Below are 18,074 nucleotides of genomic sequence, written 5' to 3'. Positions count from 1 at the left end.
ACTAGTGCTCCACATCCTGCATTTCCTTGCCCTCATGTTCCACCCTGACACCAATTGGAGGGTAAGTATTCCACTCTGATCCCACGGCCTGCTGGGGATATTAGTTGGTGGCTCCTTCATGGAGCTGTGAGCACAAATGTATACCTGGAATGGTTCACCACCTTCCCTGACACCTGCCCCTTCTGCAGTGAGAGGAAGACCCTGGTGTATTTATATAGGGTACATCAGATTGGAGAAGCCCTTTGTCCAGCGCCTCCAAAACCTTAAGTTCTGGCTGCACTTCTACCCACACATCTTGATCTATACACAACCCATCTGTGGTTGTATGAAGTCCGACCTCCTCCTGGTGCTGGCCAAGGTGGTCCTCTACCATACCAGGAAGCGGAAGCTGGATGCAGGAGCAGGAGGGGGTTGCGACTGGAAGTCTATTTCTGATCCCTTTTCAAGTCACATCTTCAGGCAAAGTTCCTCTGGGCTGTGTCCACTGGCTCCCTGGAGAAGCAGTGAGTGCTGTCCGAGGTTCTCTGCTCAGTGTTCCCCTTTGGATCCCAGATTTTATCCCTGTGACCTTCACTCCCATCCCTGTTTTTTCTTTTGTTGTCCCTAGTCATTAGTTGATGCCTGGGTCTGGGTCAGCCCCTCTGATGCTGCAGGGGAGGGCCTTTAGTAAAGGCAGGCCCATAGCTGCCCATCCCCAAAGCCTCATTGGATCCCCTCCAACAGAACTGCAGTGAGCATGCAGATATGCAGCAAAAACCCAGCTGTACTGACTTACCTTTTCCAGCGCCTGCAGTGACTCAGCTATCAAGCATGTAGCAGCAACCTATCCCTGAGTGGAGCCTGGATCAGATGACCTCCCAGGCTCTGATATTTTCCCAACCTGGTCAGAGCTGTAGAGCAGTCTGTACAATAGCATTATCCGTCTAGGAACTCTCTTGCTGTCTCCCAGTGTATCAGATTCTCTCAGCCTGCTCCTGTGCCAGCCTTGCCCAAGCCCTGTTCCAGTCTTGACCTTGCCCTGCTCTGAACTTGCTCCAGGCCTTGCCTCCAACTCCTGACCTCATGGGACTCTGACCACCCAGCTTTGGCCTGTATCTGGACTCCAGCTACAGTACTGATTTGGTTTCTAACCACCCAGCTTCAACCTCTGGCCTGCAGCTGGACTCTGACTACAGTACTACTTCTGGCTTGTCTACAGACTATGATCTTGGTTCTGACCCCAGCCTGTCCTCGAATCTCAGTCCCAGCGCTACTCTCAGCCCAGGCCTGCCCTGACCACTAGGCATGACTATCAGGAGACAGCACCTCACATTACGAGCTGGAGCTTTAACAAAAGTATAAAATATCATGAGACTAACTCGAGTCAGCAACGTTGACTCAGTTTTATAAGCTTTAAACTGGGGGTCGCTCCTTTTCTGAAATAAATCCAAAGCCATGGCAGGAATTCAGTTCAATAGCTTTTAGAGAATCTGCAATTAGTACTCACCGTACTTTTGCATATGGGAGTGATTCAAACATTGGGAAGTGGTGAGGTGAATTCAGTTTCCCTATCTCTGTCCTTTAATTCTAACCCATGTGCCCTGTGTGTGTGGATGTGGAAGCACGTGTACATTTCTTCTTGGCTGTTGGGCCTCACAAGGAGTAACCCCCGCCAGGTTTCATGTGCTCCTATTTTTCCCTCCAACAGCTTGGGGATACCGGGGAGAGGCAGAGAGAACACACTGGGATTAGCAGCACTATTAGGGCCACCCAGCAAGGACCAGGAACTGGAAATACAAATCCTCTCTCTGCTCCCATCCTGCCCTCTACACATGTGACATGGAAAAGAGAAGACGGCTTCAGAAAAAGCTGAATAAAGGCAGAGTTAAAATTCCTTGCTCAGTATGAACTCAGCCAACAGGAGTGCACCAACCCCATAATTATATATATTATATGTAAAGGCCTGGTTTATAATTTTTGAGGATGATGAGGTTTTTAAAAAGCCAAGGTATAAGACCCTGAGGATGGTGACTTATAACAAAATTTACCAAATTCTGATGTAGGGGTAGGGCAGAGCACCCCATAGTGCGCTATTTAAAAATCTAGAGAAAGTCACAATGTTAGAGAGAAAGAGAGAGGTTTTTTGAGAACAGTGACTAATTTATTGAGATAAAAAAGAGATGACATTAGTAGTTTCATCTAGTATATATACACCAACGCTAGTAAGAAAAAATAATTGTGTGATGTAATTACTTGAACTTGTCCCCTTTAATATCTAGAGAATTCAAAATGTCAGCACAAGACTATTATAAATTTCAGTCCCAATTAATAAAGCATTTTGAAATCAGAAGTGCAGAATAAATCCAGCAGGCATTTCATAAAGATACAGGTGTTAAAATAACTACTATGATAGAGTTGTGCAAAGACACTCACCCACGCATTCCATAGTTTCCTCTAAGGATGCAAATCCATCCGGGCATTCTCCAAAACAACGGCCTCTGTGTAAGTAAAAGCCAGCTTTGCATTTGGTGCAAAAGTCTCTGCTAAAGCAAGAGTCGCAGTTTTCTATTCTGCATCCTGAGATATATTTTAAAAGTTTTCAGTTAGAATAAGGCCAAACATGAAAACACAAGTTGTAAAGCAATGAAATAGCAAAAATAGAAGAATTTTATTCGTCACCGTGAAATCCACCCAGTATTTTTTTAAAAAATTACCTTTAGCTACCACATTTGCCCCAGAATCCTCATGCTATTTTCTCTGATTTTAGAACTACATTTTCCTATTTTTAAAACATAGATTTTTTTCTCTTCCTGGTTGCTATATTAAAAATACACCCAAACAACAGAAACTGACTCAATAGTGGAAATTGTGAAGTTGATTATGCACAAAGTGCTGCCAAATGCATAAAGAAGTTAAAATGTCATTTTTTTCTCTTGCCTTAGATTTTAAACAGTAGGTACAATAACATTTTTAAAAAGTGAAACTTTTGAGTTAACTATCCTCCTGTGTGGGGTAACATTGGGTTTAACAGAACTATATTTTGTTGTGGTTTCCTCCTCCTACTCCCCACTTGTATTTAAACACATCTGTGTGGGAAGAGCAAGATATTTGGAGAAAGAGGAATCGATAATGTGCTAACATATATCATTGTTGCCTATCATTGCATACAAGGTCCAATTCATTTCCATTAGTTGATCATGAACAGACTATTAGCAGCCACTTGAGAATGTTTTCTTATGCTATTTTTGATTTCTGAACTCACATATGAATCCATATGCTATGGTACAGATACACAGTTCTTCCAGATTTTGTTTGCAAATGGCATTTAGCACCCAGTATCCTGACTTTCTGCTTCTCTTTTTGTTAGAAATATACATGCCATACATCTCTTTTACAGCATATGTAAGTAGCTTCCATGCTGCATCTCAGGATTTTGATTTCCTTCCTCGGTTGTTGACTAGCTTTCTCTCCCCATTTCTAAAATATATAGTCACAGTGCTAGCTGTGCTGAGGATGCTGAAACTATTATAGACTGGTTGCTTTTACTGACTGCCCAGCTATAGTTACATATCAAGCTGATGCCTTTGTGTTACTTAGGTCTACATTGCTGCTGCTCATGTGTGTCCCAGAAGCAATATTCAAGGAGCAATCTGTTAAAGTCTCAAGAAATTGCTTCTCAACCTTCTGTTTACAAGACATCATATGACCCAGTTTATATATGGGTCACTCACTCTGTTTTAAATAGGAAAAAGGTAACTAAATCTAATTTTGCTGAGGATATATAAGCTAAGACAAAGTATAGGCTCTCCCTCATACCAAGGACTCTGATCTGGTCCTATGCACAAAGTAGGATGCTGGCAGGGAAGAGGCTTCTGCTTCCCCAAAGAAACACATCTAGGGACCAATCCTCCTCATCTTGTGCTTCCTAAACTTTCACTGGACCTCTAGGATATTACCTTTCTGATACAGATATTAGAGCTATTACTAAAAAGATGATTAAGGATGTTTATTACTTGAAAAAAGAAAGGTAAACACTCAGAAATAAGTAACCATGAAAACCTTTAAGATAGACATGTCAGACATTGAGTTAGTATATAAAACAGAAATATAACTTCCTGGTTTATAAATGAGCTATCACACATGAAAAGAGGAACAGGTGATTTAGAGAGAGAGAAATTTAGATATATATACACACAGAGAGGTCTGAAAACTAGGGATACTTAAAAGGCTATTTTATGGAATAATTAAATAAAACAGAATTGCTCTTTCTGCAAGGTTTTGGTTAGCAGTCCATACACACACACACACACAGACACACACAGCAAAATGACCAAAAGATAACAGAAAAATCCATTGATAAAATAAGAGTCTCACACACACATTATAAATCATGTATATTATTTGAAATATTTTACTCCTTTTTAAAATACATAAACTGCATCAATATATTCAAAGGAGCTAGTTGATCCAGTGTGGTTCTTCTGAAATAGCTATTTGTAAATTCCTCTAAGATCTATGCAAGTTTATAAATTCTTTAAATACAAGGACTTTAGTATTTATTCTTGAAACTTAGAGGGCCAAAAGTTACAATAGGGCCACTTAAATTGATGACACGTTTTATCCTCTGCAGCAGCTAGGGAAACAGAAGGCATTTTACAGCAACTCTTATTGTGATGTTGGACTATAAATTAAGCAGTTTGCACAGGAAAAGTAATTTGAACTTTGGGACCCCTTTGTGATTACGTGTAACCCATGTGCCTAATAGGGAGATATCTCTAAGAGACCCATTGGGAGGAGGTAGGAGTGAGTTGTGTCTGGGTCATTGTTGCTAGGCTTATTAAGCACTATACATCCAGAAGCTTCTGGAATTGGGTGTGGTAGTTTTGGGTCTGCTCCAATAGGTTCCCTGTTGCTGGAGGTCAGACTCCATGAGGGCAGAAGGCCATGTACCTTGTGTGGGTTGGGAGAAGCTGAGCCCAGGAGCAGAAGCAGGCAGGCTGTTGTCCCTAACTCTGAAGCATTTTGCAGCAGGTTAGTGATATTGTTAACCCTCTAACAGGGAAGCATGGACAATGCTTATTATAGTAAGGGGAAATTGGGAGGGAAAAATAACTTCTATTTTAAGTGTATGCTTTGATTTTAGCCAAACTTCTAGTTAAATTGTCTCAACTAGTCTTATTCACCAACTTTTCTTTAAATGAAATAATAGGGAAAGTTTTGTATTTTCTTGTAACATGGTTTTCTTTAAATCTATACACTTAACTGATTTCAGAGTAGCAGCCGTGTTAGTCTGTATTCGCAAAAAGAAAAGGCGTACTTGTGGCACCTTAGAGACTAACAAATTTATTAGAGCATAAGCTTTCATCCGATGAAGTGAGCTGTAGCTCACGAAAGCTTATGCTCTAATAAATTTGTTAGTCTCTAAGGTGCCACAAGTCCTCCTTTTCTTTTTATGCTTAACTGAGTGATTGGTTAACGAGTTAGCTGACTGGCTAGCAGGAATTTCAGCAGAGGAAGAATCTGCATGGATTCCATCTGAAGATTCCTACAAGCAGGTGGAGGGAAGATGTTTTAGACTCAGCAGACTCTATAGATTTGGACTCTATAGATCAAAGACTCTGAGACTTAGGTGAACAAAACCTAAGCTTTTGGGAACTCTCAGTGTCTTCTCACTGTATTTCTGTGGAGACTGAACTGTTCAGATTTTAATTTGTTTTCTTTATTTGTGTTTATATATAACTGTGAAAGTAATGTCTGGGGATTATAAAATAGCCATGTCATACTGTAAAAATGTGATTATTATTTGTTTCTTTTTCATAAGATTGTATAAAGTTATTTAATTAAATTCATTTCTTTAGTTCCTTTTGGGACTTGAATGTGTAGAGGTTCACCCTGTGCAATCCTTGCTGAAAATCCTTAGAGACTGATCTCTGGGTCTCCAGCTTTCTGTGGGAGTTGGGTTGGTTTTTTTTAGGGCACTGGAGACAGGAAATGAAGTGAACTCTAGCCCACCCAAAGGCTACATATTCAGAGCTCAAAATTAGCTTACTGAGGTCTTCAACATACAATATGTAATAATATAGCTGCCACGTGGAAGCAATGCTCTTCAGGCTCTACCTCCCTTTTACAGATCTATCTATCTTAGGCTACGTCTAGACTGTGAGCTAGGGGTGTGATTCCCGTTTTTGTGTACATACTCATGCTAGCTTTCATAAAGCTGATATGTGTATAAATAGCAGTGTAGCTACGATAGCATTGGTGGTGGTAGCGGAGATATGGCTGAGCCATAACAAGTACAAATCTGCCGGAAACCCCGTGGGTATGTACTTAGCACAGTTAAACCGTGCATCCACTGCCACTTCCCGTGCTACCGTGGCTGCACTGCTACTTGCACTCAAACTAGCTAAATGAGAGCTAGCATGAGTATGTGTGCACGGGCAGAGAAATCACACCCATAACTCAGTGTAGACATAGCCTCATGGCTCCCATTACAGTAATATCTGAGACACTCAAAATCTTTTGATGTATATATCCTCACAAACTCCTTATGAAGTAAGGAAGTGCATCTCTGCATTGTACAGCTGGAACCCTGAGAGACTAAGTTATTTTCCCAAGGTTACACAGGGAATCTGTGGCAGAACAAGAAATTGAACATAGGTCTTCCGGATCCCAGGCTAATCCCCTAACCCATGACTGTTTAGTCTTTCTGTGTGCGTAGTCTGCTGTTAGGATTAGTCCCAGGGGAGCCTCAAAATGACATTCAGATCCTCTGTTTAGATAAATGCACAAAGGTTTGGGTGCTTATCCAAAATTTAGTTGCCACAAAGGGGTAGTCAGCTGCCCTGCTGTATCATTTCCTGCTGTATACTTTTATGCCTGAATGAATATCCTAGGGGCCTAGCATCTGTGTATGGGGGGAAGACTAGGAAGTGATAGCCAATGAGAACATGTATCAGCTTCCATCCATCAACCCTGATCCTGAGTTAGCTACTCCCTGCAGGAAATAGATTTCCACAGTCCTTACTCAGGCAAAACTCCTGTTTAAAGTCAACCTAAATTGCTTCATGTCCACAAAATAAACTGAGATCCTTGGTTGGAAGATAACAGAAATATTTATTATTATAATTAATAATGGCAGGAATTTTGTCTGGGTTAAGGACTATGCCCTTAATACTTAATCTACAATGCACATGGACTGCAAATTAAGAGCCTGACCCTGCAGAGCCTCTCCCAGGTTAACAAGCACTTTCAAGATGAGGCCATAAAGTGACTTGCTCTGATGACAGTCCTGCAACAGTTAATTGCAATGCACATTTGTTTTATTCAACATGCATTGCAAATATTTCATTAATTGCAATGCTTGAATCAAATGTCCAGTATGTTTAAATATTCGTAAAAACATTTGCTTCTTGCCCACATACACAAGAGAGTTTGAAAGGACATCAAGGTTTTTCCAAATAATTTAGTCCAATGATAAGGTGCAGAACAGAACATGAAAAGAAAAATTAGCATCAGGTGACCCTCCCTCACATCCAAGTGACGCAAACGTACACTTGAAATAATGCATTAACTATTACTTACAAAACAAGGAGGGAATAACATGTTTTGAAGTTGATTTCATTTCTAGATGATCTGGTGGTTCCTTCTGGCCTTGAACTTATGACTCATTTGTGTACTGTTGTTTTAAATGAAAAATCACTTGCTAAAAGCACCCTTTGATAAAAGTATTATATTCTTGCTAGATGAATTTTCACTTTGCCTGACTTTATGGAAACTCCCTTAAAACCTTCCCTGGTTTGGTTTAACAGAACATATGCAAAGAGCATGTTTAAAAATTAAATAATTCTATTCCATTTCAGTTTCTTGATCATAATTCAAAACTCCTATCTTATTTCCATCCTTTACTTTGCCTTTTTTGGCAGTTCAGAGTTTTTTGAGGGTTTTTTGTTTGTTTGTTTTTTTGGTTTGGTTTGAGTTTTTGTTTTATTGTATTACCGCAAAGTCCCCAATATTATAATTCTGTTATGGAGGCACTGGTAGCAGCTCCACAGTTAAGGTTGAATTGAGATTTCCACTTAGAGCGGCTCCAGTTCACTTTCTTTCTTTCTTTTTTTTTTTCTCTAATGAAGATGACTGATTCTGATTACCAGACTCTTACCATGTAACCTAGTCCAGATTCAATTTGAGCAGGGAAAGGGGAGAATAATGAAAAACCATTTATGCACTATTTTAAGAGTTCTAATACCCAGATACTTAGCAGTATCACACTGCCACTTAGCACAGTACACTCCCATGAGCCTTAGGATTGCTGGGGGGCAATCCTCACCATAATTTATAATAGCCCCAAAAGGGCCATCAGCAGCCAAGGATCACTAGAGAGTAGTGCACAGTGATCATTCCTCATCCTTGATGCAGCCACAGCACACCCTCTACACAAGTTGGCTACTAGAGATCTTGAACCCAGGTCCACCAAGCATGAGGTTTATCCACTGCACTGGCTCATGATAAGGGAATTTCTGTTAATACCCAACCACCAGAAGCTATACCCACTGACTCAGTAGGGTCAAATGACTAACAGAAGACTGCTGATTGGACTCTAACTCATCTCATTAGGTCAGAATTCTCTCCTTTTTCAAAAGGGAAGAAGCAGCAGAGGGGAAGACAAAATCATAATCAGAGAAGAGCCTGTATACAGAAACTTAAAACTGTCTAACTTTGTAGTACTGTCACAAGGGAAAAATTCAAAATCAGCTATGTGATTTAGGAACCTAAGTCTGGCTTTCAATGAGATTTATGCTCCAAGTGCCCAAATCACTTTTGAAAATGGGACTACAGTCTTTTTGAAAATTTTATCCACAATGCTTTGCATATCAAAATTCATCAATTTTTTCAAAGGTGATAGTGTTTCCTGACAAGTTTCATTCTGATCCAAATATGACTGCTTAAGGACTTATTGATCTGATGCCATGAGAAATATCCTTAGATCCCGGTTATAAAATATTAGAGTTCAGCCTTAATAATCCCATTAACACTGACCTAAATTTTCAGTGCCAGTTTATTCGAAGGTCAGAAAATAAATCCGAAGGGGATAAAATTAATATTTAATATTTATAGACAATTACATAAATGGGGCATTAAAAATTGTGGTGAACAAAGGCTGTACTAGCAAATCATGCTCAAATTACAGTGGGCATTCAAGGGTAATAAACAGAGCAACCAAAGTGACATTAATAAATTTTTCTGATCTGTTTTGTCTTCCTGTCTCTAATACTAAAATGCTAAGTCTGCTTTTAAAAGACAACAAGCATTAAGGGACTGATATGTTTGTCATTTTTTAAGAATGAATCAAGAGTGGAGACATTCAAACTACAAATTCAGATCTTAAGTTAATTCCAGATCCCAGTGCATGGAGCCTGTGTTTTGGTGATCATTTTCTCTAACTTAATTCCTAGTGCTGATTATTTTTCCAATTGAGTAAGCCACGTGGAAATGAAGGGCTAAATGCATTTCAAGCAGCTGCATTTCAACCAAGAGATTGCTTCCTGTTCCTGGGAAGCAAGTGATAAGTTTTGGAATTGAAGGGCTGGGAAGTACAGCTCAGAGGATTGTGGGATACTATGTGCAGACTCTCCAGATCAAAGTCTGGTGGCCTGTACTTGAGCTGTATCTAAAGTTCCCAGGTGTCTGGTTTTCGACTGGAATGCCCGGTCAAAAAGGAACCCTGGCGGCTCTAGTCAGCACTGCTGACCGGGCTGCTAAAAGTCTGGTTGGTGGCACAGCAGAGCTAAGGCATACTCCCTGCCTGTCTTGGCTCCGTGCAGCTCCTGGAAGCAGCTGGGATGTCCAGCTACTAGGCACAGGGGTGTCCACAGGGGTACCGCATGCTGCACCTGCCTCAAGTGGTGGAATCACAGCTCCCACTGGCTGGGAACCATAGCCAATGGGAGCTGTGGGGGTGGTGCCTGCAGGCAGGGGTGGCCACGCTTTTGCCTAGGAGCCAGTGGGACATGCCAGCTGCTTCTGGGAGCCACCTGAGGTAAGCACCACCTGGAGCCCACACCCCTCACCCCCTCCCGCACCACAACCCCCTACTCCAGCTCTGCACCCCCTTCCTCACCCAAGCTCCCTCCCAGAGCCTGCACCCCACACTCCCTGGCCCCAGCCCAGATCCCCCTCCTCCATCCCAAAACCCTCATCCCCAGCCCCACCCCAGATCCCACACCCCCCAGCAGGAGGCCTCATCCCCCATGCCCCCCAACTCTGAGCCCCTTCCCATACCCCAAACCGCTCATCCCCGCCCCCCGCAGAGCACACACCCCCAACTGGAGCCTGCTCCTGCACCTCAACCCCCAGCCCCAGCCCAGAGTCCCACACACACACCCTGACTCCCTCTCTGAGCCCACACCCCTTTCTGGGCTCTGAACCCCCAAGCCAGACCCCCTCCTGTACCCCAAACCCCTCATCCCAGCCCCACACCAGAGCCCTCACCCCCTCCCACGCCCCAACCCCCTGCCCCAGCCCAGTGAAAGTGAGTGAGGGTGAGGGAGAGCGAGCAATGGAGTGATCAGGGGTGGGACTTCAGAGAAGGGGCAGGGCAGGGATGGGGCATTGGGGCAGGAGCAGACGGGGGGGCGGGGCAAGGGTGTTCGGTTTTCTGCGGTCAGAAAGTTCTCAACCCTACCTGTGTGCACACTACAAAATGCGTGGGTTTTGACTTGTGTTACAGTGGAACACAGGCTCTGACCCACCCCCTATCATGGTCTGCAGACTCATGTCCAGAGGGGTTCCTGGCATGACTCAGACTAATATCTGTGTGGACAGAAGGTGTGTTTGGGTTAAACCTGAGCCAGACCCTGGGCTTAGTGTGCTGTGTAGAAATACCCACAGTAAATGCGGGAAGGGTCACCAGACGTGAAAACAATCATTCCATGGTCAATTTACAGCTAGTTTGGTAATGCAAAATTAGCTGAATTGCGCTTACAAAAAACATAGAATAAGCAAGGGTCATGCTGGAATATGTGTAGAACTCACAGCGGAATCCAAAGTGGCTCTACATAATACAGAATACTTGAGAGGCCTAAATTCCAAATGCTTTAATCTATATTTGCATTTAGGTTTAGAGAAAGAAAGACCTGCAAATGTAGATTTCTGTTCTAATAAGCACAGCATAATGAATTTTAAGATCAGAAAATGCTATTTCAGTTGTAAAAAAGGCTACTTGTAAACAATTATACAGCCTCTACCTTTTTTCATGAAATATCTAGCTTCTGGGGGATGGCTGTTGTTGTTTTGTTTTGTTTTTAAATGTACATAGTGTCATTGAATAGTCAATCCTACCCTCCCTTCATAACAAAGTTACTTTAAAGAAATGTGTGATGAAAAGGCAAAAAAACAGCTGCTGGCCAATCACCACCAATGTTATTAAAAGCTATTCATAGCTAACGTGGTATTAGCCCACAGCTGCATGTGGGAGACAGACAAAAGTAGAGAGTATTTGAGGCGGGGGAGAGAAGGGAGACAGGGAGGTGAAAGAGTGCCTGTGTGAGGAGAGTTGCATGTGTGGAAGGGACAACATTGAGGAGTGTTTGATGGAAGGCAGGGAGGAAAGAGAGTGGGGAGAAACCTACTGTATGTGCAGCAGAAGGAGGGAGAGAGGCAAGAATAGCAAGTGGGAGACAACTGCAGGTCTACACTACAGCTTATATCAATAAAATGTATGTCACTCAGGGGTGTGAAAAAGACCCCTTTCCCGAGTGATGCAAGGTACAGCGACCTAGCGACTGTCAACATTGGCACTATGTCAGCAGGAGATGCTCTCCTGCCTACATAGCTTCTGCCTTTTGTGGGGGTGGAGAATTATGCCGACGGGACAGCTCTCTCCCATCAGCATAGAGTGTCTTTACCAGACATACTACAGCAGCGCAGCTGCATCGGTGCAGTTGTGCCGATGTTGTGCTTGTAATGTAGACTAGCCTAGACTGACAAGAAATTGGGGAATGAAGGAGAAGCTGATGAGGGGGATGGAGAAGGATTAAGTAGTGTAGCTTTGGGAAGGGAGAGAGGACAAGAAAAGGAGGAGTGCTGTGAGCTTTGGCTGGTTTTGGAGAGAGAGGGAAATGAATGAAAAATAAATTGTGAAGAGCAGGGAGCTAGATGAGAACTAGAAAGTTTGGTGAACAGAAAGGAGGTCAGAGGCTGAAGCCTACCCCTCCCCCCCCCCGGCTTAACTTAAAACTTCAGGCAAAAAATTTTAAAAGCCAGGGGTCTATCTAAACTCCTAAGTAAAAATGGCCTGCAGCTCATTCTTCAAGATACAAATGTAAATACCCTATGGGCCATTGACAGTGGCTGTATAGCAGTCTCTTATTGAAGAGACTGCAAACCTAGTGGATACATCAGTTTCTGGGGGTTAAAATGGACCTACTGCTTCACTGGGATCCACTTTAGAAGAATGAGAATTTTGCCATTGTGAGAATTATTTAATAAACACTTAGTAATATAGCTCAATTATGTGAAAACATGGATTCATTATTAACAGGCATCTTTTAAATACTTGCCAAGCCACAAGAAGTATCTTTTCAGACATAAATTAGTATTTTACAAATATACAATTGTCTTCTTAAATCTAAATTGACTCCAGATTCAGGAATCTTAATTAAAATCATTGCCAGGATTTTTAGCTTCCAGACAGATCTATGGCAGCCCTCCTGAAATGATACAGAGTTAGGCCAATAAGTTACAAAATAAGAAGGACATGTCCAAATGCTTATCATGCTTTTGTTGGGGGGGGGGAAATAAGGCGCCTGCAAAGTAGATTTTATCTAAACCTCAGATTCCTGGCAGTTAAATTTTATTTTCAAAATCCCAAATACTTTTTTAGACCACATACTAGACTAGTCTCTTTTCAGTTTTTAAATTAAAGCCATTTTTTTTAATTGAAGGAAACAACAACAGAAGTACCTAAAACTACTTTTTACAAACTTAAAAAAACCATTGATTTGATTTCAAATTGACTGTTTCCTCCAACTGGTCACTGTATCTGCTGATGTCTTGCTATGAGTTGTAGTTGCTATATAGATTTCAGGAGAATTTAGTATAGCATTCTATAGGCTATTCTATATGAGCATTAGCCAAGAAACTTAGCTGTTTTATTTGAAGTAAAGTTTAGATATTTTGTAACACAAGCTTGTACTGGGAGGCATTTCTTAATATAGTAAATTAACTAGGTATATTTATTAAACATAAAGGGGTGTTCACCACATACCACCCCTGAATGGGTTAAAGTGTCTCAGAAGGGGTAATTAACCTAATGGGCTGCATCTGGGGGAAGAGGTAGACTTGACTGACAAGCACTAATTGAAGATGGAGCCCATCTGGGTAGGAGTAGACAGGGCTTGTGTAAAGCCAGAAGGTGAGAACGGAAGGGGGCTGCAGGGTTAAAATCTGCAGTCACTCTCTAGGCCTAGTGAGGAGAGGAGGAAACCCAGGGGGCAGGGGAGAAGAAGCCCTGTGATTCTGATCCTGAGGAAAGGATTTACCCCTGGTGGAGGTGGAAAAGAAAGCCTGCAGAAGACAAAGTAGGAAGAAGCCCTGGTAAATGGCAGAAGGGATTCAGACAGTGCAGACCTTGGCTGCAGATTGTATGGTCCCTGGGCTGGAACCCAGAGCAGAAGTTGGGTCTGGCTTCCCCTACCAGTCACTGAGAAAGTGGTACAGTCTTGACTTGGAAGACTACCTGGAATGGCACCCAGACAGCTGGTCTGGGGAGACTGTTATCCCAGAAGAGGAAAAACTGTATAGTGACTTTGCTGGAGGGCCAGGCCATGAAGAGAAAGTACTGCTACACCTAGAGAGCAAGAGGGGCTGCTGCGTGAGTGAAGTAAAGAAGGGAGTGTCAGACAGGGCAGAGCTAATCTCCAGATGCAGCCGCAAGGGGTAAGTAGACCTTATACAGGGAGAGTGAGCACAGGTCCTCCAGGAACTAAGAACAGAGTGTGTGTGGGGGCGAGGGAGTGATTTGAAAAATTCACTCAGGTTATAACAGCTCCAGAGAAATACCATCACCTAGAGAGGTGTGCACATACCAGTTCAAACAGGATTCTCCAGAGACCAACAGACTCAGAAAGGACTTTTGGATAAATAGCCTGACTTTAAACTGATTCAGGGTCTTCTTCCTGATCCGGCAAATGGACAGGACCTTGTGCTCAAGGGGGGAAGTGCTTCCTGGTAGAGGCTGAAAGACCTTTGGCCTACTGAGGCCCATAAGACTGATGGAGGACCTCTGGTAAGCTTTTATCATGTGTATAGGAACTATATATCCATATATAAAATGTTTTCTCGGTAATGCTTTCACCTTAAGATTAAATGTGCTTGCTTATAAAGAGCTGTATGGTGACTTATAACTGCTGGCAATTAAGCTGTTCATAGCCTTCAAAGAGAAAATGAAGTGCAGATGGTGGCCTGTTCAGGCAGTCTGGCTTGCTGGGGATATTACAATGTAGGCCAGGATCTGTTCACTAGGGGAAAAACCCATCAGGAGGGAGAGAGAGATGCAGGTTTCTGACCAAGAGAGGTGACCGCTAAGGAACTGGGAGCCTACAGTGTGTCTTTGATGAACCATGGAGATGAAATTCAGATGCAGTAGCCCTACGCTCTGACAATGATGACTTTGGGGATGTTGCTGTTTGGCAACTTGGTGAGAAGGGACCTGACTTATGAGATGGAAAGAAGAGTTATGTAATAGTCTGAGTATCTAGTCAAAGGTGAAAAAAATCGTGAGTCACCACACTCTTGTAAATTCCAAAAGGGGAATGGCAAAGGTCGGTTTAGGCACAGATTAAACTAAAAGATTCAAGGGGGCTAGTCTTAGTCAGCTAATGTAGAACCAATACACTGAGGTGTGATGGGCTTCATTTTATTCCCCAGTAGAAATAATAGACTTTCCTGGGAGCTTATTTCCTTCTGAGATTCTTCTATTCAGAGGTTAGGGGGGAAACAAAACATTGTTCCTCTCCTGGGTATTTCCTTTTCTACAGCAAAGATTACACAGAACCCTTCAGCTTTATGTCCTCAATATATTGTTCATTCATACCTCAAATATTCAAGAAAGAATTCATGTTACTTTAAAGTGAGATTAGTGGTCTTCCTCCCCCACCAGAAACTGTGTCCATTCCTGTACACAAACCATCCTTGAATTACACGACTCACCATGACCATAAAAACTTTTTAAAATAGCCTTCCAAGTTCAAAATGCATAAATCAGTTGCATCTAGCAAAGAAAATTAGTCTTGAAATTCACAATTTCCATAATTTTGGAGCTGTTACATTTGGCTGTAGTATTTACAGTGTTATGTTTGGCATTAACTGATGCTTTTAAAACCAAGTCAACATTTTCTATAAAAATATGCTCTAGTGCTCCTCTAGCACAAATGGGCAAATGTTCCAATAATATATTAAACTCTTTTTGTGCCTCTAAAGACATTAATAGGACAGAAATAATTTTTAACTAATATAAGTCAACCCCTGAAATTCCCACAAGGGATTTTAACCTAGCCAGCCTTTTTGATATTTTTAACTGAGAAAATACTGAGCCATAAAATCAAAAGGTGATAGACTCAGAAAGTACATCCTACATGAAGAAAGAAGAATTTTATACTCTTTTTCTTATATTTATCTTACTTTGAATACCTCTAAAGAATGCAATTGCTAGCTGTGTCTCTATGTATGTCACGGGGGATCACCAAACAAAGACAATGCTGGGGCATAAATATAAATCAGCTGGTGCCAGGGTTCACTCCCCACTCTGAACGCTAGGGTACAGATGTGGGGACTGACATGAAAGACCCCCTAAGCTTGTTTCTACCAGCTTAGGGTAAAACTTCCCCAAGGCACAAATTCTTTGCCCTTAGAGGGTACGCTGCCACCACCAAATGATTTAACAAAGAATAAGGGAAAGGACCACTTGGAGTTCCTATTCCCCCAAGCCCTTACACCCCCTTTCCTGGGGAGGCTTGAGAATAATATCCTAACCAATTGGTTACAAAGTGATCACAGACCCAAACCCCTGGGTCTTAGGACAATAGAGAAATCAGTCAGGTTCTTAAAAGAAACAGAACTTTATTAGAAAGAAAAACGGTAAAAGAAGCACCTCTGTAAAATTTAGAAGGGAAGCTAATCTAACAGGGCAATCAGATTTAAAACACAGAGGATTTCCCTCTGGACAAAAAATTTAAAGTTACAAAAAGAAAACCAGGAATACACCTCCCTCTCAGCACAGAGAAAATCACAAGCCAAAACAGAAGTAAAACTAACGCATTTCCTTGCTAGTACTTACTAATTCTAATGGAGTTGGATTGCTTGCTTTCTTGATCTCTCTCCGGCAAGAACGTAGAACAGACAGACAAAAGTCTCCCTCCCCCCCCGATTTGAAAGTATCTTGTCCCCTTGTATGTCCTTTTGGTCAGGTGCCAGCCAGGTTACCTGAGTTTCTTAACCCTTTACAGGTAAAATGATATTGTGCCTCTGGCCAGGAGGGATTTTATAGTACTGTATACAGGAAGGTTGTTACCCTTCCCTTTATATTTATGACAGCTGGTGATAATTTTCTTGAACATAATCTTTTCATAGAAATCACTTGAGAGGAACCAGAATTGGTCTTCAAATATAGTTCCATCATTAATCTCAAGGGGAAGATTTTTTCAAAGGCACAGAAGGGAAGTTGGGTGCCCTGGGGTGCTGGAACTAGGGATGCTGTGGGTGCGGTAGCACCCACTGGCTTGAAGTGGTTTCCATCATATACAGAGTTTACAGTTTTGTTCTATGGCGCTCAGCACCCCCACTATAAAAATTGCTCCAACAGCACTGTGGGTGCCCAACTCTCAATCAATATCAAGGGAAGTCAGGCACTTAATTTACATTTGTGCTTTTGAAGAATCTGCCCCATAATTCAGTATTAAGAACATTGCCACAACCAAAAATGCCCTTGCATACATCATGTAGTGGAAGGAAGTTAAATTGATTTCTCAAGCCAAACTCTACCCACAAAGATTTTTTTTTTCCTTGAAGAAAGTATTGAATGACAGACATATTAACCCTTACCTAACTCAAAGTCCTTGCTATTACATTACTGCTAGGAAACACACTTACATGCCTCACAGTTATGTTGAAACATATTTCCCATAACCACATTGGAAATAGTCTTTGAACAACATGGACAAATTTTGACTGCCCAGTTTAAATAAAAAAAAGGTTTAAAGCGGACAAGTTGCTGAGTTCACAATTAAACTATGCAAATGAAGGCCAAGATCCCAATACACTTTACAAAAGGGATATAGAAGATATACACTGGGATCATCTAATCCTCCATTAGTCACATGGTAAATATTAAGCAGCGCTCAGTAACATTACGTAACAGTTGGGAGCAGAAAGTGGAAAAATAACACATCCAACTGAAACTGCACAGGGAATTTAGGAAAACGGGCAGAATGTCATTACATGAGTTGGAATCTGGCCAAAGGTAATGCTTCTATTCTTGTGAAAAGTGCCACAGAATGACCTCATGTGGACCTTGGGTTTGTCTCATCTCAAAGGTAGCACCCACCTTCTACGAGCATGGTGGACCTCAACACCATACCGCTGCATCATTAGTTCAGCTCTAAGGGAGAAGTGCCACATACTTAGTGACAACCCCATTTCAAGAAGCAAAAAGGTTTTTCTTAGTGGTTTGGTGACTAATTCTGGTTAGACTGAAATCTGACAGAATCAAAAACACAAGGTAGTAGTGCGAACAATGTATACATTGACAGATCTTGATTGTATAACAGCCTGGCATAAGCATATGGAGAATCTACATGAATACCCACAACTAGCAGATAGTCGTGGAATTACTTGTACCCATGTATTTAAAATACATTAGTGTTTCCAAGCCCAAACACGCAAATCTGGATTTTGTTGCATATCAGTGGGCTGCAAAATCTCAAACAAAACAGTAACTTAATGTTAAAGCCTTTTAAAAAAAAATGGTACATCTGTTTTATTAAAGTAGCAACACTCACATGTTGTGGCAAGTCTGGAGTGCGGGTTCGGTCACCTGAAGT

General features: G+C 41.9%; 1 protein-coding gene across 3 annotated transcripts in view; it reads right to left on the bottom strand.

The window, feature by feature from the left end:
* RSPO2 (R-spondin 2) overlaps positions 1–18,074 on the bottom strand; it is a 169,689-nt gene that overhangs the window by 75,108 nt on the left and 76,507 nt on the right. For all 3 annotated transcript variants that reach the window (XM_043507425.1, XM_043507424.1, XM_043507426.1), the window contains one exon: positions 2,413–2,556. In XM_043507425.1, coding sequence (XP_043363360.1) covers positions 2,413–2,556 — 144 coding nt within the window. The remainder of the gene's footprint in view (positions 1–2,412; positions 2,557–18,074) is intronic.

This window comes from Dermochelys coriacea, chromosome 2 (assembly GCF_009764565.3).
Source record: "Dermochelys coriacea isolate rDerCor1 chromosome 2, rDerCor1.pri.v4, whole genome shotgun sequence".
Classification (NCBI taxonomy): Eukaryota; Metazoa; Chordata; order Testudines; family Dermochelyidae; genus Dermochelys; species Dermochelys coriacea.
This window is presented reverse-complemented; position numbering and strand designations above follow the sequence as displayed.